Below are 25,822 nucleotides of genomic sequence, written 5' to 3' on the forward strand. Positions count from 1 at the left end.
GCGTTCGGTCACGGGCTGGGCTCGCTGAGCTCAGAGGTCTTTTCCAACCTCATCGTTCCTGTGATTCTGTTTCTCTCCGTGGCCGGCCAGTCGCGCCGAGCCCCGGGGAAGCGGCCCGAGTGCCCGGTGTGCAGCCCGTGGTGAAGGCGGCGAGCCGCGCCGCCGTGCTCCAGCCGCCGCAGGCCCCGCTGGAGCGGAGCCCGTCCCTGCCCGGAGCCCGTCCCTGCCGGAGCGGAGCCCGTGGAGTGCAGCCCGTCCCTGCCCGGAGCCCGTTCCCGCCGCCGCGGCCGCGCCGCTCCGTGAGGCGGCGGCGCTCGATGCGCTCGGGGCTCGGCCCGGCGAGGCGGTGCCTGCGGCCCGGCGCTGCCATGTCCGCCCCGGCCATGGCGGGCCTGGCGCGGGCCCTGCGGCGGGCGGCGGCTCCCGGGCGGCTCCCCCCGGCCCGCGGAGGGGGCGGCGGGGCCGAGCCGCGGCCATGGGGCTGGGGGCTGGCGCTGGGGCTGGCGCTGGGGGTTCGGGCGGCCCCGGCGGGAGGCGAGCCGGAGAACGGGCGGGAGGAGAAGCCGCCGTCGCCGCGGGGCTTCGGCGCGGCCGTGGAGAGGAGCAGGGACCTGGTGCGGAGGATCAAGGTGCTGAGGGGGGACCGCTGGGGGCTGGCGGGGCTGGCGCAGCTCAGGCCAGCTCGATACGGGGGAGCGTGGAAGTGTGGCACAGTGTGGGGTGTCTGAGAGCAAGGGGGGCCTCAAAGGCTGTAGGAAGAGAGGCAGGAGTGACCGACCGAGGGCACTTGGCTCAGCCTGGCGGAGAGACCTCACTGCAGCTTCCTCATGAGGGGGAGCGCAGGGGCAGGCACTGATCTCTGCTTTCTGTGACTAGGGAATACCAGGAAATGATGTCAGGAGAAGTTTAGGTGGGAATTAGGAAAAGTTTTTTACTCCGAGGGTGGCCAGGCAGTGAACAGGTCCCCAGGTGAGTGGGCACGGTTCAAGCCTGGCAGAGCTCCAGGAGTGTTTGAACCGCGGTCTCATGCTCAGGGTGGGACTGGTGAAGCTCTCCTGGGCAGGGCCAGGCGTTGGCCTCTAAGGTCCTTGTGGGTCTCTTCCCACTCAGGATATTCTGTGATCCTGTTTAAAAAGCACCTTGTAGTTACTTCGAAAATCCAGCTGAAGCTTTTTTGAAATCTTGCCTGCCAGTAGGTGATGCAGTTTGCCAGTTGCATAGTAACTGTCATGATTTGTTTCTTTTGCGTGTTCCATTCAGTAATTTAATTGAATTATAAAAGTAAAAATATTACCTTGCTATTCTTGTTAGGTATGCTTTTCCCAATAGCTGAGTTAAAATGTCAGCTTTGCAAAGCAGATTGTACCAGTTCAACAAAACTGGTACATAACAAAATTTCAATTATAATTTGACAACAATAAGCAGGTTTATTTGTAGGGGTTTTGTAGCTTTTTCAGTTCAAGGCTTGGGAGGAGGTGGTTTTTATCTTAAATATCCTTCTAAATGTCTTCTGTCCATTTTGTTTTTTGCAGGATGAAGCAGGAATCCCTGGTATATTAGTTGGAGTTTCTGTAGATGGCAAGGAAGTCTGGTCAGAAGGTTAGTGTGTGGGAGCAGTAGTTGTGCATGCTGTCAGGAACTGATGAACTTCTGAAAAATGAACAATTCAGACAAGCTAATCAGGCTGGGATTTTGTCTCTGGACAGTCACCAGAAATGGGTGCTTAGGGAGTATCAAATGGCACCTTCCTTGGTAAACTTCAATAATTTCCAGGAATTGATAATTAGTTAACTTCCATAATTATGCTAGTATGACGTAGTATAACAGTTAGATTGGAGAATCTTTCTTCCAGTTTTTTTCAGAATAACCTTTGAATGCACTCTGGGCACAGAGCTGTGCAGTGGTCTGGTAGCATTGGGTGTAGGAGGAAAAGAGCTGTTCTCCCCACAGGAACTTCCTTAGCAGTCAAAGGAATCAGAGCTCACATTTGGTGAGCTGTCTCCTGTTTGTGGGCTGAGGTGTGTACTGGGAAGGCACTGGGATTTAACAGGTCCCCTCCTTGCAGAAGTTGCAGTTGTTTTTTCTGGTTACACAGGGTGTAAGTAGAGTGTGTTAGTATTCCTCATATAATGTAGACATTTGATGTTTTTAAAAAACCAATCAAATTGTCTATCTGTTCTCAGAAACATTTTCATGAGTGTCAAAACACTCAGTTCTGGGTTGTTTGGGTCCCCTCCTCCCTTCTCCATGGGGGCAAAGCAGGGTCAGGTGTGAGTTGCAGGTATTCTGTGACCACAGCACTGAAGCTGCTCTCTTGCTGATGGGGATGGTGTGAGGTTTGGGAGGTGTTTTCACTGGGAGAACATCACCTGCATTAACAGGCACCAGGCACTTGAGTAGCAGCTATGTAAGAGAAAGGATCTTGGGCAAATGGCATGTCATCTATTGTATTTCTTGTGCTTTGTCAAGGTTTGTGGTTTAATATCCTGAGCAGTTCATTGTTAGGCTACAGTTGTATATAGACAGAGGTGTGTTGCTTGCAGGCCTGTCTTGTACAGAAAACTGCAAATATGTCATTGCTGCATTTTCTTGCTTTTATGCTGCAGCATCACTTGCCCTTTCTTCAAACCTCTCTCAAGGCTGGTTTGGCAGCTTGAAAATGCTCTTTTAATTCCAGTTCTTGCTACCAGACTTGTGGGTTGGTTACATAGGAAAACACTGTTACAGAGACTGCTAAACTGTGTTTTAATTGAAGTTATACTGAGTGATGTTGAAACATAGTAACACCTGGGTTCTGTGAAACCTTACAGTTTAGGTAATGGGAATAAATTTGTGAGTGATTTCCTCTCTCAGTTTCTGTATTGATACAATAAGACCCTTTACTGCTTTAGCCATTAATTTAGACCAGTAAAAGGAGTGTTTATGACTGTTGGTTAGTTATTTTACAGTCTAGATTTTGGTCTCTTTGGGTTTTTATGCTGAAAATTTGACCTCAGGAGTGTAAATTTTGGCTTAATCTTTAATCTCCTTTATCATTATGTTTGTTGTAGTCTTAATCATCAATTTGAGATGCCATTGTCTAATCCAATGGACTCTGATTACCTGCTGCTGCTACAGTAAAATGTTACTGACTGAACTGAAGCCGGGGCTGGGTTATTCCAAAGCTTCATATCCCAGTTTACCTGGGGAAAAAATATTTTCAAGAGCCAGTAAATCTAATTCATTGCATGTAATGAATTCAGCATGTGCCAAGGACTTAGCAGTGTTTTGTTTCCTGCCAGGTTTGGGCTATGCTGACGTGGAGAACCGTGTGCTGTGCAAGCCTGAGACCGTCATGCGCATCGCCAGCATCAGCAAGTGTCTCACCATGATGGCTGTTGCTAAACTGTGGGAAGAGGGGAAGCTGGATTTAGATGCTCCAGTGCAGAAATATGTACCTGAATTTCCAGAAAAGGTCTACGAGGGTGAAAAGGTATGTAATTGTTTGTTGGTAAGAGTTTTAAAAAATTTTTGTTCCTGTCGCTGCGTAGGTATCTGTGTGCAGGTGTCTGGTGTGGACCTATTCCTATAAAACACTCAAAATCATTTAGACAAGTACTGAGATTTCCTGCTCAGAAAAGCATATTTGGATCTTCACTTTTATATCAGTGTGTGTCCACATACACACCCCTTTTTTTTTTTAATACTCTATTTAATATGTGATATTTAAAATGTCTTGCACCTTTGTCTGTTCTTTGTCATGGTGAATGTTACTTTTTCAGTGATTTGTTGTTTGTCTTTTAATGAAGAGAGCTCACATTGTCCTCTCCACCTAGGTCACCATTACCACAAGACAGTTGGTTTCACACTTGAGTGGGATCCGTCACTATGAAAAAGATATTACAAAAGTAAAAGAAGAAAAGGAAAAGGCAAACAGAGCACTTAAGCTAACAAAATCCCATCAGGATAAAGAACAAAAAGCAAAAGAAGGTAAAGGGACTGAAAACACTGATTGTGTCAAACAGAAGAAAGAACATGATAGTGAGACAAAGAGCAGGAATTCAAAGCCTGGCAGGAACGACAAGGAGTTTGAACAGGAAGAGTATTATCTGAAGGAAAAATTTGAAAGTGTGATTGAGTCACTGAAGATATTTAAAAATGATCCCTTATTCTTTAAACCAGGTGAGTTTCTATTAATGTAGACTAAAATATGCTCTTCTGGTGAGAGTTTTGTTTCAAATAGTTTGACATGTAATGATGGTAGTAGAGTCCAGTGAAGAGTGTTTGTGTGGGTGTTTTGGTTTGTTCTGCTTCCCTCCCTTTTTAGTTTTTCTTCACATGCCCCATTAAAAGCTCATCAGAGAAGTATTTGGTCTGTTCTGCACAAACCATCTGGTCATGTAGTATTTATGTGTAAGACTTTTCTCCCAGGAGCAGTAAGTAATGCAGTAAGTGCTCTGAAACATACCAGTCAGTGGATTTATAAATGGTGAAGCAGAAGATAATTCTGGTAACAAATTTGTATCTACAAAGTATTTTGTAAGCAGATACCAACTTGCTGTAGTCATGTTCTGGGCCTTCTAGATAGGAAGTAAAAAGCAAAATGTTTTACTGAGACACTAAATCAGACCTAAAAAAAAAAACTAAAAAAACCCCCATATACTCACAGAATTACTCAAGTAATTTATTGTTGGGACTATTTAAATTAGGTCTAGAGAGGACTTTGAGGAGCTTCAGGTGTAAGTTTTAAATGAGGTAGGTTAAGGTAAATTCTATATATTGCTGATAAACAGTAAATAATGTGCATTTAAGGGGGAGAGGGGTAGAAAGAGGGTGAAGTTAAACACACAATCTTGGAGAGCTCACTTTAAATAAGTGATCTGTCTCAGTTGTAGGCACTTCAGCAGTTGCTCAATATGTAAATGTTCACAGAAGGCATTAGTACAAGAATGAGATTTTCAATATGAAACACTGTTTTGTAAATAAATTCAGTTGTCTTAAATAATACACATGCTTGTGTTCATATAATCTTTTGGGATATTCTAGAACTAGAAACGCTGTGCTTAAAGTGATGAATACCCTTGAAAAATGTGAGTATTGCTGTTGTTTTCCCTTCTCCAGGGGATGGACACACAAACAAGTCACAGTAGCTGAGCATCTTTTAAGCAGTGATTTTATGGCTTGTGTCAGCTTTCCAAATCCAGACATCCTTGTTAGACCTGATGTGGTAAATCTCCTGGAAAGGATGTTAAATGTCAGCATTGACACCTTGGCATGAAACCTGAGTGTACACAGAGATCTCTGGGAGATTTTAGTGCTGTTCTCTTAGCAGGATGTGTGCCTGCTGCAGTACAGAATTTCCTAGGCCAGGATCAACAACAGTTGATTATTAATTGCTGTATATAGTTTTATTTGTACATATGATTCCATTTAAGCATCATGCAATTAACCTGGGGTTTTTTCCCTTTCTCACTGTGTTTCTTCAAGGTAGTCAGTTCTTGTACTCAACATATGGCTTTACTCTCTTAAGTGCTGTTGTGGAGAGAGCTTCAGGACAGAAATTTACAGATTATATGCTGAAAATGTTTCGTGACTTGGATATGCTGTCAACTGTCCTAGATGACAATGAAGCAATGATATACAACAGAGCAAGGTACACAGGGGTGGAGCTCTGCTTTTTCCACAACAACTGTTCCCCTTTCCATCTTCATTAAGACACCTGAATTAAGAATGTGTGATTTTTCTTTTCCCAGAGATTTAAATGAAGTGTTGTATGTTACCTCAACATTACTTTTTACATTTACATTACAATTTACAAGGGAATTCCTCAGCATTACTCATGTAGCTGCTTCCAGTGCCATGGTATATGTTCTGTAATTAGCATGTAAAATTACAGAATAAGAAATAAATATTTCTTGTTTTAAGTATGGATATGGGAGGTGAGGGGAGTAATAGGGGTGACTTCAAAGTTTACATTTACCTTGGATACAAGCAAGCACATAAATGCAAATTAAATAAGGAATAACTAGGAGATCATGTTGAAATATATAATTACCTTACCTTGCTTAATATACTAGCATTTAAAGGGTTCCATGGAATTGTAATAGTCTCACAGTAACACAATGTTTTCATAAATCAAATTTCAGTATGCATGTTGACCAGAATTAAAATTCTGTTTAACATCAATTTAATTTTAAAATTAATTTAACATAGGAAAAAATAACCAACACACCCCACTGCTCCAGATCTACAAAAAAACCCCCCAAACAACACCCACAAAACAACAAGCTGAGATAAATTTCGTAACTGGATAATCCATTCCAATATAGTGGATCAGGCTACAGTTTCTTGTTTTATTTTATTGAATTTCCTGTCTGGGCTTAGAAATTGATTATTGACTCCCCTGTTAAATTTTGGTGTGGGACAAGAATTCTATTGAATGACAAAGTAGTTTTCAGTAACAATCTCATGAAAATGAGACTCAGACTTTTCAAAAGTTTGGCTTCTAAAATGTTCTCAAAGAATGATAAACATGTTGTAGCTGATGTTTATAAGTACAGGTGTATATTGAAAGTGTGTGCACAGCTTTACTGCTCTGTTCTAAGATGCTTTCTGCTGGTGTTCAGTTTGCTTGCAAAATTTCAGAGGCTCTCTGGCTGTAGGATCAGAGGCTCATCTAGATGATAGTGATGTTCTTATAAATTATCAACTTTGTACAGTCAAGGTTTTTTAGAACATGTGTATGTTCATCCTTTTATAAACTGAAATATGGGAGGGATCAAGGAGTTGGGAGAGATGCTCTTTTGGATGTCTTTTGATAGATATTTACTGTTAAGCAAAACTGAGATGCTGATGGATTTGCTTCCACAAATTGGAGCTTGATGCCTCAAAATAGAATGTACTGATGTGTTAAGGTTTGTTTAATGGTTTGGTCATACTATATTTATCTAACAGGCAAATGCTAAAAAATCCATGTTCTAGATCTTTTAGAGATATAAGTCAATATAAGTCAATGTCTTTGTAACAGGTTTTTTTGTGATAAAAAAACTTGTTGTCATTATGGGGACAACAGGATACTAAATCACTGTCAGTTTTGCATCCTGGACCATTCATCTTTCTTCCTTCGTTTCAACCTCTGACTTCCAGTGTTATAAGTTATTCAGAAGTTTGTTAGAAAGCTTTCCAACACAAGTGAAATCTAGGTAGGGTTTTTCCTTTTCATAAACTCTCCACAGACCTTAACTGGTCAAAAGACCAAAGGCTGAAATTCCTTGGGTTATATATTTATTCAACAAGTCCTTTTCATATGTTGTATGAAATTACCCAAGTCATGATTGGACTGTTTCTTTCAAAAGCACAATTTGTTCTGCACTTCTGTTGTATTGTTGCTGACAGTTCATTCTGCAGCCTGGTTTGCAGTTTCTACATTTGTGTTATGCAAGATTTTAATGGTCCTTGCTTTGTTCTAGAGTACAGCAACCATAATGGGGCAGTGGGGGGAAGTCAGCCATAAGTGGGAACTACTGTCTGGGAGCAGTCACCTAAGCCTCAGTTGTAGAATTCCTTGTTCTTTTAAACATTTCTAGTACAGGCATTTAAGAAAAAAATCTGTGTTGCCTGATTAATTTATCTCTGTCACATCTCTTATTTGTATATTGTCTTTATTCTTAGTATATCCTAAGATTAAGCAGGATTAGTACTTTTATTGAAGTTCAGCTTCTAACCTAAGAAGTCACCTTAATTTTTGCTTTGCTGTCTGAATTGCTTGTTGATTTTTCTGCACTAAATAGTATTACTGCGCTTGAGTGGGTCGCAGCTGGTGATAGAGAGATGGTGAATCTTGTTTCTTGATCAGAAGGCTTGATTTATTAAGATAATATATATAATACATTATGACTATACTAATAGAATATAGAGAGAGGTTTGCAGAGTAGCTAGGCTAGCTAAGAATAGATAGAAAAGAATTTATAACAAAGTTGTGTTCAAGGATTCAGTTTTCTAGCTTGCACTGGTGATTGGCTTTTAATTATAAACATAGGAAATGAGCTAATTAAGGTGTCTCTGTTGCATTCTTCAGCAGCTGATAATAATTGTTTACCTTCTCTTCAGAGGCTTCTGGCTTCTCGAAGACGCAGAAATCTGAAAGAAAGGATTTTTGTGGAGAAATGTCTGCGACAAAATAGATTTTAAAAATGTGTTTTAAAAACCCTCTAAATGTTCACGAGAATGAGCTAATACATGCTCAGCTTGCTCTTTTAAGGTAGGGCAGCTTAAAATCATTGTGCATAGTATATGAGAATGACAAATTGAATTTTCTTGCATTTCAGGTGTTACATTTACAACAAAAAGGGACGGCTGGTAAATGCACCATATGTGGACAACTCTTACAAGTGGGCTGGTGGTGGCTTCCTGTCATCAGTAGGTGACCTCCTGAAATTTGGAAATGCCTTGCTGTACAGTTATCAAGCTGGACAATTTCAAAACAACAACAGCAAACTCCTCCCAGGGTACCTCAAGCCAAGCACAGTTGCCATGATGTGGACTCCAGTGCCAAAAACAGAAGTGTCGTGGGACAGGGACGGTAAATACGCCATGGCTTGGGCCGTGGTGGAGAAAAACCAACAGTGTGGCTGCTGCAGACAGCAGAGACACTATGCATCTCACACTGGGGGTGCTGTGGGGGCCAGCAGCGTCCTCCTCATCCTGCCTGAAGAGCTGCACCCCGAGGCTGTGGGTGCCTGGCCAGTGGCACCCCCCAGAGGGGTCGTTGTCACCATCATCTGCAACATGCAATCGGTCTCACTCAACAGCACCGCCCTAAAGATCGCCAGGGAGTTCGACAGAGAGAAACAGGCACAGAGTGAGGGCTGAGAGCTGTGGGACTGAACCCACTGTGCTGCAAAACAAAGGGTGGAATTGGACCTCGAGTTCACTGAGAATATGGGAAGAAACAGCATAAATAATTCACTTAATTAACCTCTGCTAGTGGTGCTAATCTTATGTCCAACTGGAATTCATCTCTCAGGGAAGTTCCTAACTTACAGAAAATGAGAATGTAACAGTCAAAGATAACTTTCTGTAGTACCTGTGTAAATTATCATTATATTAGCAAGTTATTTTTACCAACTAGTGAAACACTTGACCAAGATAAAAAAATAGCCTTTTTTTTTTACACTAAGTACAAATTACCTACGTTGAATGTTAAACTCTTGAAAAATTTCACATCTTGATTTGACCACACAAATATGTTGCTTGTTATTCTTACAGTTCCAGTCTGCCAAAACTATTCAGTATTACTTTTTAAAGAAAAATTGTGTCACCATTGCTTTTTGTTTTCACATGCCACTTCCCTTACTTGCTTAAAAAACCAACGAAACCCAAACCTTGAAGCTACTACCTCCAGAATGCAGATTTATACCAGAAGCAGGCTTTTATCAGAGCTGTGGATTAAGAACTAGAAAAGAATGAATCTAGAGCAATGTAAGTAAAATTCTTTTTGTTTTTTAGATATTATCTCATCCATTTTTATTGGACACAGAATGTGTAGGATTAGTTTACTGTGCAATAAAAGTATTATTTCCAGAGTCAAGTCCACCCAAATAGCACAATGTGGCAAGCTGTCAAACTGTCCTGTTGTTTTTGAGTGCTAAACACTTGGTAGCCAGAAATGGCACTGTGTTCTGTAGCCCAGATACTCCCTTGTGAACAGGAATTAGGAATTAGGAACTCCAAGAATGGGCTTGGAGCTGTATTGAGCTATTGAAGGCAGAAGTCTCACCAACAAACATGGCCCTGGCAGCTGGGGCACAGCTCAAAGTGCTGCATCCAGGGTGAGGACTCCAACACCCCCATGGGCAGCTCCTTCCAATGCCTGATCCCCCTTTCTGTGAAGAAATTCTGCCTGTTGTCCAAGCTGAACCTCACCTGGTGCAGCTTGAGGCCATTCCTCTTGTCCTTTCACTTGTTCCCTGTGAGAAGAAGCCAACCCCAGCTCCAGCCTCCTGCCAGGGAGTGATAAGGTCACCCCTTCTCTCCAGGCTCCTTCAGCTTCTTGTCAGACTTGTGCTCCAGACCCTTCCCCAGAGAAAGGAAAGAAAGGAAAGGAAAGGAAAAGGAAAAGGAAAGGAAAGAGTCCCCTGCCTTTCTCTGGACATGCTCCAGCTCCTCAATGCCCTTCTTGATGTGAGGGGCCCAGAGCTGGATGCAGGACTAGAGGTGGGAGATTTTCTAATCTTGTTTCACAATGGGAATAAAGTGGCATCTGAAGTGTCCTTTATTATTTCACAATGGCATGGGAGATCTCTGTCATCTCAAAGATTTACCCCACCTCACTTCCCCTGCAGCTACACTTGACAGCACTTCCAGGCTGACACAAAACAGAGGAGTATCTTTAGGAAAGGTTTCAATACTTCCTTTCCTGCACTGCTCTGCTGCTCTGAATTTAAGGAGCAAGATGTCTTGGTTAGCAGCCAGCAGATGACAGCCCTCCCTGCCTTTTTCCCAAACTAACGTTTTTAATGTTATCCTCATAGCTGTTACCTGCCCTGGGATGATACAGCATGCTGCCATCTCTGCTCCCACTATGCCTGTGGTAATATTTATTACCCAAGAACAAGAAACCAGGAAATTTAGTATTTTGAGGGGTCAGTGTTTTACCTATATTTTTAATTAGAGCTAATAAGACTAGTTTAGTATATTCTTCATAATTACAATCATTATTGTACCTTAAAAATGGTTTGCTTGGGGTTTCTGGCCCACTCACCAAAATTTCACTTTTTTATTCATTATTAATGTATTGTTTTTATCTCAAGAGTATCCAATCATTTCATCTTCTAGCACCTGGAACAAAATGGGTCCCTGACAGTCTCTGCTTTGGTATTAAATTAATCATGGGTTCTTATATTTTAGGGTAGAGAAGGCAGAGATATGAGAGACTAGGAATCAATGTGGCCTTAGCATATGTATTCAGGTCACAATTAATATTGCTACTTTGATCTTTGTTCTAAAACCTGTAATCTGATGGGCTGCCATTGTATGTGGGAAACTTAACTAGACTATATCTGGTTAATTAAAGCAGCTTTCCTGATAAACTCACCTGTGAGTGAACCTTTGTTGTGAGTGGCACTGACATGAACCCCAACTTTTCTTAGAAGGCACGTGCATTCCATGGGTACACCTGTTTCTGTATCAAACACCTCCTTCTGCATATGGTAATTACATGTTTGCTGTTTGAAATAACAGAAATAAAACTTACCTTGCAAATGCTACCAATTGCAGTAGCAGGTTTTTGGTTTATTTTATTGACTAGACATGTAGGGGTTTTTAAAGTCATAAAAAGAATTAGAAAATCCCAATAATAATTAGCTCACCAAGACACCTGATACTTGTAAAGAGCTATTGATACATAACTTGAGATATTATTTAATAAGATATATGTAAGATTTTGTTTTAATATTTTCTCATGGTTAAAAACAAAATCCATTTTTACCAGCCATTTAGAAAGACATGGCTTTCAAAAAATAATTACATCCTTTTCCTTATTGCAAGAGGGCAATTATTTAATGCCAGTATTTAATACTAACAGTATGCACAGGTTTGCTGTGCCTAGATACCATTCACACCTCTCAGTGTAGTTCCATGACTTAAAATTGTTTATATGCCAGTTGCCTTCTCTATGCTGCAGGTTTTCAGTGCTTTGCAAAGTACTTTGGGGTTTTTTTGGATAGACATCTCAGTTTAGAATACCAAGTGCAGTCTTGAGATCAAATCAGCAGGAGGGAAAACCCATGCACTCCACAGAAACAGCTGAACAGAGGTGAGTAACATTTCATTTTTATTTATCACCATATTGCCCAAGAGGGGGAAGGGACTACAGCAACATTGAAAGCAAATGAGCCATTTTAAATCTTATCTAGCTTTTGCAACCCTTGCAGTTATGGTGGCTGCAGTAATAAAATAAAATGCATTTTAAAGCAATTTCTGTAACTATATGCATTATATAGTTACAGAACTATGAACATTATGAACACTGCTGTAGTTTATGATTAGCAAGGGGAACGATGCAGGAAGTCCAAGGTTTTTACTGTTCAAACTTATAAAAATAGAGCTTGGTTATCTGCAAACTTACAGGAAGAACTTGCACTTCAGATCATTTATTGGAAAAGAGATTCCAGCAGATTAGTCAAGGAGCATGTAATTTGTACAAAATCAATCATAATCACATTGTTGTTGTAACAGGCATTTTTAAACTGGTAAGGCTTTCAGGAACACAGATCCAAAAATCACATGCTGAACTGCTCAGTGTTGCTTTCTTCTAAATGAACAGCCTGCAAAGAAATCACATGAGTAGAGATATGAATAGTCCTTAAATTGTCAGACTGCCTTGAAAAATTGCCCATCCAATGAAAGTAGAAAAATCCATGGATTAAATATATTTCATGTACCATGAGAGGTGAAGATTTAGCTATATAAGTCTTCTCTAGCTCAACCTGTGCAACATGGTTGTCATGCAATTTATCTCAAAATAAGATTAAGGTGTACTATTTCTTTTCTTCCAGATGCAATTTAAAATTTCAGTCTACTGTTCCATCCCTTAGTGATACAAACCCCAAACTGAAACAGCTGCTGTGTGTTGTTACCATTTCAACAGCCTCACTTCAGGTATTCTGTCCTCATGTTTACACCCCTTTGTAGCACATTATATAAGCACTGCTATGTGTAATTTGCACACATACTTACCTTTTGCCCTTTAAATAAGAAATTACTAAAATTTGGGTTAATTCTTACATTTTTTAAATCCTAAAGTGTTTCCAGTGCTTTTCACATACCCCAGAACTGGGCTGCTGGTGTTATACCAGTTATCTGTATATACATTATTGGTGGTTATTTGCTCCCTTATAATTTATATGAAACAAATATACTTTGAGCCAGGGAACTGCTTTACAGCAGGGCTGTTTAAAAACAAACAGGCAAACCATTAGTGACTAGCAGTGGCACAGGATTACTTTAGCCTGGCAAAAGTACCCCACTCCTTTGATGGTGCTTTTGAGCACTTTAAACCCAGCTCAGAGTTACACAAGCTGAAGGGAATGACAAATCACCTAAAATGAAGTGTGTTTGATGACAATGTAGGTGTTTAGCTGCCTGGCAGATCTGTACAGCCATTTAAAAACAAATAATCTGAAGAAAAATTCACAATTCTGTGCCTATTATCAATGTTTCTAGTAGCCAACTCTAAGCAATTTGCAAAATCAGTGTTCCAGTATCAGTTTCCAAAATTCAAGCTAAATATTTGCAGGCTATACAATGCATTTATATAAGTGACATATTTGGGTGGTGTAACATTGCCCTTACCTTCTGTGAGCCTGGCTTTGCCCCCAGTTGGCTGACACAGCACAGTTGAGCACCCTACACACAGAACTACTGTCTGAGCATGGCTGAACACTGTGGTGATCTTGTAGCATCCTGAAAAACAACATCATGAAACTTTCCACTGGCTATTTCTAGCATCATTTTTTAACGTGGTAATTGAATCAGGTATTCTAAATACTTGTCCAAAATGCATCTATATTTCCTTACACAACATACTTGTCCAAAATGCATCTGTATTTCCTTACACAGCACACCAAGCCAAACCAAGCAAGCCATGGTTGTGTTCTGAAGTGCTTGCCTTTGCTTACATGCACAGGAAAGCAAGTTAGGTAACAGAAACTGGTTTGATTCCATATGAAAATCAACAGGCCCTGCTGGCTGACAAACCCCAATTTGCCTATCACATCTCCTGGAAAGAAGTTCAGCAGTTCCAGGTTAGCCTCCTCTGCTGAACAGAGGAACCCATGGAGCTGGAGAAATATTTACCTTGTAACACTGGAACACTGCTGTTGACAAAGTCTGAAAGCTGGGAATATAAACACTGCTGTTCCAATCTGTGTTTGCTTTCTGTTTAATAATTGGTACATGTAAGGCTTGGTTGCATTCTATAAAACTAACATAATATTTAAATGGAAAGACTTGCACAGAAAAATTTCACTAATTCCCTATGTAATGCTTTTGTCTACAACTTATAAATTTTATGACTTAAGAAAGGATGAGATCACTCATACATGGCTTAGAAATGGGATTTTCACTGCTTTTCAATTTTTTTTCCCCCTGAAAAGTATTTTTAATTAGCCAAGAGGTATTTTTGGAGGGAGAAATCCTGTAAAGGATTTAATCTGGATGTGGATATACAAAATAAATAGGTAAAGGTGAGCAGAGATTGCATTTTCAGCACATGTGGATCAGACAGCTAAGACAGAACATATGTTGTGAGCAGGGTCCTGTGACAAAAGCTCTGCTTGGTAGGGAGAAGCACTATGAGACAGAATAACAGATCTCTGTTTAAATCACAAAGAGCAACTGTATAAATCTTTGTGAAAAACTGCTAACAGCTAAAATTTAGTCACAGCAAATTGGTTTTTTCCCCTACTGAAGCTGAACTTCCATGTTGATGAGTTTTTAATGTTTGTGAGTTGGCAGGGAAATGAGCCCAACCCATTTGAGTATCTAGGTAGGAACTCCCAATTCCACTGACCTGGGGACACATAAGGCCATCTGCTGTTTTCAGTGCCTTGTGCATAGGATTCTATCATCAAGCTCTCCTGCTTTGCTCTATACAGCCCTCAAACACAAAAAAACAATTAACCCAACAATAATGAAGATAACTCATGACCTATGGGCCTATTTTGACACTAACTGTATCACAGTGTATGCATTCATGTATTCTGGTTTGAACAAAGTGTAAAAAAACCCAAAAGCCCCAGAGGCTTAGTCTTCAACCCTGGATTTGTTTGAAAGCAATCAGAGCTTACTTTCAAGTTGTTTAAATTAATTTACCTCACTTCAGATGGAATATGTCTCAGAGCTTCTTAGAAAATTAAGCAACTAAGAAAGAATAAGATCAGAAAACCTGAGCACATCAACAATTCCCTGGTTCTATGTCAGGAAGATCACTATTGAAGTGTTTTCTTACTGCTAGAATCTTCTTGTGCTGCAGCAGTTGCTAGGAAGTTCCCACACTGTGCAATATGGATGTGACTGTGCTGAATAAAAAAGCTCTTCACTGGTAGAGCACATTCCTGTCATGGTGCTACAAAATCCCATAGTTTAGTTTATAAAAGTGAAGTTTATTATACAGATATTTCTGAGCCAAAGTACTGAGGATCTCTGAGAAGTGGACACAGGCAACTTCTTATAACCCTTGTATGTGAGTGAGATGGCAGCTTAGTTCTTAACAGCATATGCAAAAAAGGCAGTGCTGTATGTTTTACTTTTATGTATATGTGCAGTGTCCCTGCATATATCCTTGTCAAAAGTTTTTCCAGTTGCTCTTCCAGAACTAAGTTACAAGAGCAGGAAAACAACGTTGGCTTTTGTTTGAAACTTGTGCTGTGGATACTTTAAGGCATCCAGTTAATCTCACTTTATACCTGCAAACCTGGGGAGTTGGGTTTTTCCCTGCTTGCAAGAGTTTTATACCGGAAAAAACCCAACTAAAGAACTCATGCCAGAACCTCCAGAAAAAAAGTGTGATTGTTTACATTGACTTTTTCCAAAGATGGAAAACAGTGTTATTGTAAAAAAACCCAAAGCAATATGCAGACCTTTTTCTAGACAGAACACAAACTCAGATAACAAATAATAATCAACCGTTATATTAAGATCTCTATAGAATACAAACTCAGTTAAGAAACAATAATCAGCTGTTATATGAAGATCTCTATAGAATACAGACTCAGATAAGAAATAATAATCAGCTGTTATATGAAGATAAACAGTATATAAAATTCGTTTTGTTCCTTCCATAATGCATGAACGTTTCAAATATTTACCTGGACATTTTACATCCATAAAGTAGGAGTTCGGGCTCTGCACGAGACGTTTCTTTTTGTGCTTCCTCTTCTCATCCTCCAAGGAGGGATGCACCAGGTCCTTGGCCAGCTGCGTGGGGCAAGGGGAGAAGCGCCCGGCGCGTCAGGCGGGAGCCGGGCCGGGCCCCGGGGCTGCCCCAGCGCGGCCGCAGCCGAGCCCCGACAGGGCCGCCCCGGGGCCTCTGAGGGGGCTCCGGCAACAGCGGGACCCGAGCGAGCACGGCCGGGCCGCTCTGTCACCCCCCGCTCCCAGGTCCCTGCTGCCGCTGCCGGGCCGGGCGGTACCAGCGGACCGTACACAACTCACCGGCATGTCCGCGCCGGGCCGGGCCGCCCCTCAGCGCTGCCGCCCCTCAGCGCCGCCGCCGCAGCCGCGCCTGTGCCGAGCGCCGGGGGCGGGACCGAGCGCTGCCAGCCCCGCTCGTGTGCTCCGGCACCGCCGGGCGGGACACCGGCCCGCAGCGGGGGTGACTGTGGAGTTTAGTTCAAGCATGGCTTAAAGAAAAAGGCCAGGAAGCCATGCAATTGAGAGAAAAGTAACAGGTAGTTGTGAAGCAGTTCCAAAGCAGTTCTCAGCCTGATTTCTATAAGCAATTAGACTCTCTCAGGCATCATTGTATAAACAATAAGGTTTCAGGCAGTCTTCCCATAACAAGCAAAACACCCTCTCTGGGAAAAGATGGCACCCTGGGAACAGATATGGAAGTTTTGGGAACCTTTCATATCACAGTGGGAACACTAATTTTATTTTGTGTAAACAATCAACGGTATTGTAAAACAAAAGGTGTGGTTAGAGTTTTCTCTGTTAGCCTATCATGAACCTGGATTTTGGAATATGCATGAAGTTCGTTAACACTATTATTTAAACTGGCTGATCGATCAATAAACCCGAGTCCGATGCATCACAGGATGGTCGTTCTCCCCTCATTTCAACAGGTGACACCGGCCTGTAAGGGTGGGAATGCCCGCTAGAACTGCTCCGGCTTCACGCTGCATGGCGACTAAAGCATCGCTGGTATGGCACAGAATCGTGGAATTGTCAGTGTTGGAAGGTACCTAGAGCAGGTGATACAGGAACGTATCTGTGAAAAACGCCAATCACTTGTTTTTAAAATTTTGAAAGTTTAATAGTAATAAAATGGTTATAAAATAGTAATACAAAAAGAGTAATAATAATTTGGACAATTTGAATTAGGACAATATGAGACAATAGAGACAAAGAGTTATGGATGTCCAGGTACCTTTACTGGGCAGCACGAGCCCGAAAAAGGACAAACATTAGCAGAGGATTAACCCTTAAAAACAATAACCTGTTGCATATTCATACACCTCATACATGATGCATAAATTCCATTCAAACTCAGGATTCTGTCTGGTCATCATCAACTTCTTCCTTCTAATCCTAACAGCACCTTTGAGGCAGGAAGAAGTTCGTTTCTTCTGATAATGGAGCAATAAATTCTTTTTCTCTGAAAGATTCAGGTGTCCTGTGGCTGCTATCTCACTGCGAGCCCTTTCTTTACCAAAAAAAGTATCCTACATAGCATAGTTTCTATTTTAACATTTTTTATAACCTAACACTATATTTAACACACTACTTAAGAGAATTAATACAGCATTACTTTCTAACAAAACACATATAATATTCATTTTTATATTTGTAAAAAGCCAATCATAAAATACACATTTTTCACAGAACTGCACTGGCTTCACACTGGATGCTGACTAAATCATCACTCATATGGCACAGAATTGTGGAATTGTCAGGGTTGGAAGGCACCTGGAGCAGGTGACACAGGAAGGTGTGCAGGTGGGTTTGGAATGTCTCCAGAGAGGGAGGCTCCACAACCTCCCTGGGCAGCTCTTCAGTGCTCTGCCAGCCTACACATAGGTTCTTCCTCGTGCTGAGATGAAACTTTTTGTGGTTTAGTTTATGGCTATTGCTCCTCATCACATCTCTGGGCATCACCGAAAAAACTCTGGCACAATCCTCTTGGCACTCACCTTGAAGATATTTATATGAATTAATTAGATCCCCTCTCCATTTTCTCTTCTCTAGCCTAAACTGGCCCAGCTCCTGCTGTATTTCCTCCTAAGAGGGATACTCCAAAATCTCTCATCATCTTTGTGGGCCTCTACAGGACCCTCTGCCTGTCTTTCTTGTTCTGAGGAACCCAGAACTGAACATATGTTTGTTGTGTCATAGTAAAATATACATTACATGAAGCTGTACCTGTGAGCTTATTCTTTTGCAATTTCCCACCCCAGTCAAAAAGAAAAAAGAGGAAAAGGCAGAAGAATTTATGTTAGCTATCATTTATGTGCTTAAATCAATTTAGAGAACTTATGAGACATAAAAATATTGCAGAGAGTGGAAATTTAAAAAACTTTTTTTTTAACAGGCTGAGTGTTTTTTTTTTTTGTTTTTTTTTTTTTTTTTTGTTTTTTTTTTTTTTTTTTTTTTTTTTTTCCTGCAAGTCAGTAATCACAAATGTAATCTGTAAAATCACGTATTTTATCCTGGAATATTTGGAATATTTCAAAGTGCAGTTCAGTAGAAATCCTCCTGGTGGCACAACAGACCTTACAAAAATCTCTCGGTATGAAGTCTTCCTAAAAGCCCAACGGGAACGTGTCAGGACACTGCCTTTCTGAGAGGGAACTGATGCATTCAGCAAAACTTATTTGAAAAGTTTGCCATGAGCACAAGTGAGGGTGTAATTTCACAGAAGCATATCACTCTGACAACAATATTCTCAAGGCTGGGCTTGGTGTCTCCAGTGCTATAACAACTTTCAAAATACTTTCCACCCCAAATTCTTACATTACTCTGCCAGAACAGTCCCATGTGTTGCAGTGCTCCAAGCCATTATATTGGTTTTCCTCTTCTCACTGTCCCAGCCCTGTAGCACTGTAATGCTGTGTTAGCATTTTTTCCTTATGTGGTGATGACACACAGATAGAGGCATTTTGGAAGTATTTCTTGTTGTATCATGGGGAATTTACTAGGAAGGGCTCTGACTCATACTTTCCTCTGCATGCTGTGCTGTGAAGCTAACAGCACAAACCAGTTAGGAGCACAGAGTCAGCTCTTGTGTTTTAAGCTGTTCCTACTACCCTCCTGTCCTTTTCAAATACATGTTATTTATGTGCCAGCAGAATGGAAAGAGGATAATTGCTTAAGGCTTTTGATTTAGTATCTGCAGTAGAGTTGTTTTTCTGTGTTAAATAAAATAATAAAATATCTTCACCATGTATAAAGTGCCACTTACAATAAAATAGAACTTCTGAAGTGCCATCCTTCTTCACCTCTTCCTCCTGGCTTTCCCTTGGAACTCTTTCCTGTAAAGAACCTCTGGTGCCTGAGGAAGACTTCAGAGTCACATTAGAAATTGGCTTCCATGGAAGGAAGGGCACACAGGATGATCTGAAAACAGGATGTGTTTTGGACACATTCCTCTGGTTCTCTATTTTGGTTTTGCTTGTAGATTCATTTCCTTTTTGTAACAGCTAGAAGTTCAGTGACCTGCTGTATGAGTAAATTCAAATGGATTACCTCTAATCTTACAATTTAAGCTTTTCATGATGTGTACTCTTATGAAAACAGAAATGCAGCACTGAGTGTCAGTTAGCAAGGAGAGAAATTCTGTACAACAGTGACTTGGCCTACTGAGACACAGAGAGATTCAGGTCTAAGAGAACAACTTCCTCTTTCCAGCCTTCTCCCAGCAAGCAAGGGCTTTGATCTCATTTTAGGAAAAAAAAAAAAAAAGAAAAAGAAACTTTGTCTCTTTGCTAGAATGACAACAGAAAAATTCCAAAAGCTGATCTGGAATGTTTTAAAACAACATAATGACAGTTGGGTTTTCTCCTGCATTGTGTCAGTCTCAGGACAGGCATTGTGGTGGTTCCTGCTGGGCTGGGACAGCCTGCAAACCCTCACTGTGATGAGCACCTGCTGCCCCTGGTACTGCTTTTCTCTGCTCCATTTGTGGTCTTCTGCACCTGAATTTGGGTAGCTCCTTAGGATTTGCTCTCTGACAGCTTTTGGGAGGTTTTACTACAGAACCCTGTCTGTGGTCACTGACAAAGTGTGTAATGACTGATTTTAAAAACCCAAATTCATGCTACTAATGCTCATAGTGGTTGTCTAGAATACTAAAATGGGGGTGGGTATCTCTGTAATACTATTGTTAAGAGCATTTAGATTTCTTTTTGCTAACCACCTTTAAGCTGCACTCAAAATAAGTTCATTTCAAGTGGTATGTTTGATCCAGAATGTGACCTGTCTGTGGTTTTGCCTATACTGCAGAATTAGTTTCAATTGATTGTAAACTAATGCTGTAAACTGTGGCATGTAATAATTAGGTTTAAATATGCTTGTGCTCAGATAGTTTAGATTAGCAGTGGAAACTGAAGAAACTCCACTTTTAGCACTACTGTAATAGCAAAATTGAAAGTAATGGATTTTACAGATAATCTTACAGTGTTTTTTCCTTCTGGAATTTAACTGTACATACTTTGTGTAATTTTTTTCTCAATAATGACTTTATTTAACCTCTTCTATATAAAGTTCTGCAGTATATACACATGGAAAATTCATACATTTAGATCACTATAGTAGAGTACTGTTCTCTGTACATTAAACCAATGCATTGATCTTAAAACTAGGAGTTGAAAGCAGGACATATCAACCTAACAAATGCCGTAAGACAATGAGTATAGAAGTATTCACCTTCTAGTGAAATAAGTGAAAGACTTATTTACTGGAAACAGGTAATAAGTGACTTTTTTAAAGGAGTGTCAGATGATGGTTATCTACTGTAATGAATTCCAGAGGCACCTCACCTGCCAAAGTCAGAGTTGTTAGAGATATGCATCAGAAGTATTATTATATTGGGTAGCAGAGTTCAAAAGCTAAGGAGCAAAGCTCATGTTAATGACTTGTGGTTAGGTGGCATTCAGGGCAGGACTGCCTCATCAGATTATTGTTGGTAGGACTTGGACCTGCTGATTCCAGTTAGTGCCAAAATAACAGGATCTTATTTCTACCAACATGTTTTAAACTCTGTCGTTTTTTTCAAACCTTGTACTTAAGCAATTAAGATGCAGAATTTTCTACAATTTTGTGTGTGTTGAGAAGAGCTTCTTTGAAAACAGATTTTCTCACAGTTGTCTTTTTACCTACCCAGTCTCATCTTTGAACTAAAGGGGGAAAGGGATGTTTGAAAGCTAGAAGTAATGATGCCTATCATTTGAGAAATTAAAAATGAGAGTGGGAATGAAGTAGCAATATGATCTGTTTTTTTCTTTAAAACGTAGGTGTTGGTAAACAAGCATTTTCTGGCTTTTTTAATGTATATATAAAGATTTTTGAACATAGTGCATATGAGTAGAGGTCATCCTTACACATTGATATTCCTATTAGTTCCTTTCTTGAACTGAGGGCTTTAACAGATGCACTTTACCTGCGCCCCAGTGACTAAGGGAATTCTGCCATGCCTTGATTAGGACTCCCCTGTTCATTGGATGAGCTTGAACTATGGCACTGCTCTCCTTTTATGGGCAGGTGACCTGCCTGGGGGGTGAGGGAAAGGCTCTGCAGTCTGCCTGGATTTCAGGAAGCCTTTGGCACTGTCCCACAGCAGCCTCCTGGAGAAGCTGCAGCCATGCCTTGCACAGGTGCACTCTCTGCTGGGTTAAAATGTCTGGCACGGTGCTGAATGGTGCCACATCCACGTGGGACCAGTCACTGGTGGTGTTTCCCATGGATGAGTACTGGGCCTGGTCCTTTTTGAGGTCTTTATTGATGATCTGGATGACAAGATTGAGAGCACCCTTAGGAAGTTCATGGATGACACAAAGTTGCATGGGAGTGTTGATCTGCTGGAGGACAAAAAGGCTCTGCAGAGGGATCAGGACAGGCAGGATCTGGGTGCTGTCCCTGGGTCACAACAAGCCCCTGCAGCACCACAGCCTGGGGCAGAGGGGCTGGAAAGCTGCCCAGCAGCAAAGAACTGCCTGGTGACAGTGGTTCAACATGAGCCCAGGGGGCCAAAAAGGCCAATGGCACTGGGCTGAACCAGCAATGGTGTGTCCAGCAGGACCACGGGCATGTGCTGGGGTGTGCCAACCCAGGGCACTGGGAATATTTGTGTCTGCTCTGGGGTGCCCTGACGCCCAGGGAGCACTGACTCTGACCCTCATTCATGGAGAAAGTTCCCCAGACTTCAAGATAGCCTGGAATCCACAAAAGTGTGAAATAGAGTATAGAGAGTAGTGTAGGTGTATCACTTGATGAGAAATTTAGGTTTTGGGGTTTTTAGCGTGTTGTGGATGGAAGCAAGATGGAGGGCACAGGGTGTCATCCTGGGTTTCTTCTTCACCCTTCTTCCTTCTTCTTTGTTATTGTATTGCAAGAGTTCTACTGTCATTACATTGCAAAGGTTCCATATTGCTAGAGTTTTGTACCTCCTTGATGTTTCTTGTAGGCAGCTCCTCTAGGCACTGACTCCTCCTTGTCCTCACAGCAGCCAACTCCAGTTCCCACCAATCCACTCTTTATAACACTCTTCTTATTGGCTACAGCTGTGGCCTGTTAACATCAGGTCTGCTCCTAATCCTTAATAATTAACCAGCTGCAATTCTTTAGGGGGTGAGATTACTTTCTATACTTCCTTTATTTACTTATGTTCTATCCCCCTACACCTCTTCATGGGTTTGGGTGGCATTTTGTAATTGGGCAGAAAAGTCTGCATTGCATCTCTGTGGGATCAGTTATTGGGTTAAAAAGGAAAATAATCTAGGTGTCAGTTCTTAATTGGATAGTTTAATCTTTAAATATGTTGTAAAATGAGATTGTTGGCCATTTTGTGCCTTCTAATGAAAAGGTGCTGAACTCACAGCAGTGAGACTGTTTTACTGATAAGAAATAATAAACACTTGAGTCTGAACATGAACTACCCTCTCAAGTGCCTTCAGTCCAGACCCAGAGAAACCAACAACTGGGACCCCCACACTGGGGGCACATCCAGAGGGCTCCTCAATTCAGGAGAGACATTGAAGTGCTGGAGTGAGTCCAAAGCAAGACAGCAGAGCTGGGAAGGGCCTGGAGCACAAGTCTGATGAGGAACAGGTCAGGGAGCTGGGGGCGTTTGGCCTGGAGAAAAGGAGGCTCAGGGGTGAGCTTCTCACTGCTGAAAGGAGGGTGGGGATCAGGATCTTCTCCCAGAGAACAAGTGACAGGCTGAGAGGACATGGCCTCCGGCTGCTCCAGGTTAGGTTGGACATGGGGAAGAATTTCCTCACAGAAACAGTGATTAGACATTGGAATGGGCTGCCCAGGGAGGTAACAGAGTCATTATCCCTGGAAGAGTTCAGAAAAAGACTGGAGATGGAACTTTGTGCTCTGGCTTAGTTGACAAGGTGGTATTTGGTCAAGGATTGGAATCAATGATCTCAGAGCTCTTTTCAAACCTTAATGATTCTGTGATTCTATTCAGGCAAAATGGTAGTGTAGTAATTTAGGAATTGTAAAGAGTTTTTAAATTCTGCTTTTTTGAAATGTACAAAACAGAATCAGACTGTTACAGTCCCATCTGCTTTTACATAGTGACAAAATGTAAACCGTAGTTTCAAATCTGTTCTATTTCCTACACGTTCAGTGCTCCCCTCAGAGGTTCTCCCATGCCAGAAAAGAAAAGAATTGTTGATCTATTTGACTGTAATGCAATATAAAGCAAATGTTAACTTTTCCAATTTGGTGCAATAACAAAGACTGAGTTCCATTGTTTTCGTGGAACAGGTATCATAGAGGTGTGGCTATTGAACCTTAACAGCTTTGATAGTACTCCTCAAAGTTTTACTAACGTATTACAAGGTATACAATTGAACAATTAGAGGATATTTTTCATATTCTAGACAATAAAAAATGCAACTTAATTTTTCTATCTTGTTTTTAAAGTCCATGGTTAAATAAACATCTGTCCCTTGAATGTGGCAAACTGGCACTTTTCCAAATCAGAACAGAACGCACCAGTGTAATTGAAGAGGGAAGTAATTTGCATTATTTTTCTATAAAAATACTCTTGAGTAACAGATGGCGATCACAAACATATTGCTCCAGAGACATATGAAAGCCTATGTGTTCCATCAAACCCAAGAGAGAATATTAACCCCCAAATCCTCTCTTCAGTGCTGAAATGCGTTTGTGTAGTCATCTTCAGCATGGCCATAATTACAGTACACAGCAACTCATGTCCCTGAAAGTACAGCTACAGGATAATATTTCAGAGACTTTTTCATTTGCAGTTTCCTATAATCCAATTATTCATGTTAGACTGCAGTAATTAACCAATTTGGTCTGACTGCTTCAGTGCCAGGTTGCCATTATAATTTATAAACTCAATTATTGTAATAACTAGTGTGACAACTCATTTTAACATTTAAAAGTTTGACTGCTAATTATACAGTATAAAAATGATCCAAGCAGCCATGTTTTCAAATTCTGGCCTGAACTAGGCAGAGATCCTCAGGTGTGTTAAAAAAAAAAAAAAGAATTGGCATCCTTGATTTGCGCTTTCATCCTTGATCATCCTTTCACCCTCATCCTTGATTTGCAGCTTTTGTTCTCCTCTATCAGATGATACCCAGGTTTTCCAGAGGTCTCAATCAAACAATTATTTTTAATAAGAATAATATTTTTTTCACTTGAATTATTATGAAGCACATAAATGTATAGATATAAAATTAGATTTTGATCCAATTAACTGGAAATTAGATTAGCATTCATGACAAGCTCTTGCTGAATTCACCTTGTATAGAGTTTTACATCACATCTGTCAATGGATTTTTCATTATATTCGCTGGGATTACCACCCAGCTGAGACCCTTAATGGGGAAAATTTGGATAATTTATAACTAGGAGCAGAATACCTTTTGCTTTTTCAAGAAGCATAATGGCTGAAGGTACTTGTTTGGAGTGATTCCTCAGTGCACAAATACAGCAGTAGACTGGCCTGGTCCTATTTCACATCAAATTGTTGTTTAATGTCACGAGGTGAATTTTTTGTGTGCTTGCAAGAGGCTAAGCATGTATGGGAGAGCTTTAATATTCAAAACTAATTTTGTTTGATTCTCTATAGAGCTCAGCATAAATATTTGCCAAGTTAACACACATACAAGGAAGAAAAAACAACCCAAAAGTGAGAAAGGACCCTACAGTATGCTGGTTTATAACTAATAGAAACCTTAATGAATTATTTGGGGAAATCTTTTTTCTGTTTTTGCTAAGAGGGAGCTGAGAACTGTTCTAGTGATTTATAGTGTTAGAGTGTTCTGTTTATAGCTTGTCTGAAGGCTACAATTTTTAGATTAAATTAAAGCAGTAAGTCCTTGTTGTCATTTTGAAGTGTTTTGTAGTGCTATTTATTTTTATAGTGCCTTGTGACATCCTGTGGGGAACACACTATAATGAATACATAATGAGGCTGCCTCGCACCAAGAGATTATTAGTGGAAAAAAGATGGGGGAAAGCGTTTTAGCTGCTCCAGAGCAGATCTCTTGTTGTAGCACACCCCGTTTGCAGTGTTACGTGGGACAGCATGAACATAATTTTTTGTGTTGTGCGCACAAGTTTCTTTGGGAGTTGACATGCCATGGGCAACATGTAAACATCTGGGGTCACAGGCAAGACTCACTCATTGCGGACGTGAGGGAATTATGCCATTATTTAACTAAATACATAACTATATGACTCTGGTTACAACTCCTGCTATGTTCGAGCGAGAATGGAGCCCTGTGGGACGGCCCGGAGCCGCCGTGGGTGAGGGCAGGCCCGCGGACCACAGCCCCCGTCGGGCCCGGCGGTTCCGGCCGTGACGCGCCCGCGGCGCCGCCTCCCTCCCTCTCTCCGCCCGGCCCTGCTTGCCTCGCTT

General features: G+C 41.2%; 2 protein-coding genes across 2 annotated transcripts; one reads left to right on the forward strand and one right to left on the reverse strand.

Moving 5' to 3' along the window:
- Positions 1 to 383: 383 nt before the first annotated feature.
- On the forward strand, positions 384 to 11,246 carry LACTB (lactamase beta). The gene is made up of 6 exons (XM_063169283.1): positions 384 to 629; positions 1,533 to 1,599; positions 3,282 to 3,472; positions 3,816 to 4,161; positions 5,467 to 5,632; positions 8,307 to 11,246. The coding sequence occupies exons 1-6, from the start codon at positions 384 to 386 to the stop codon at positions 8,848 to 8,850; spliced, it is 1,560 nt and encodes a 519-aa protein (XP_063025353.1). The 3' UTR covers positions 8,851 to 11,246.
- A 549-nt stretch (positions 11,247 to 11,795) lies between these two features.
- On the reverse strand, positions 11,796 to 16,252 carry RPS27L (ribosomal protein S27 like). The gene is made up of 4 exons (XM_063169285.1): positions 16,195 to 16,252; positions 15,849 to 15,957; positions 13,333 to 13,443; positions 11,796 to 12,305 (listed from the first exon to the last, which is right to left on the reverse strand). Exons 1-4 carry the CDS (start codon positions 16,198 to 16,200, stop codon positions 12,277 to 12,279), a joined length of 255 nt encoding a protein of 84 aa, XP_063025355.1. The 5' UTR covers positions 16,201 to 16,252; the 3' UTR covers positions 11,796 to 12,276.
- Between the last annotated feature and the right edge of the window lie 9,570 nt (positions 16,253 to 25,822).

This window comes from Melospiza melodia, chromosome 15 (assembly GCF_035770615.1).
Source record: "Melospiza melodia melodia isolate bMelMel2 chromosome 15, bMelMel2.pri, whole genome shotgun sequence".
NCBI classification, from domain to species: Eukaryota; Metazoa; Chordata; class Aves; order Passeriformes; family Passerellidae; genus Melospiza; species Melospiza melodia.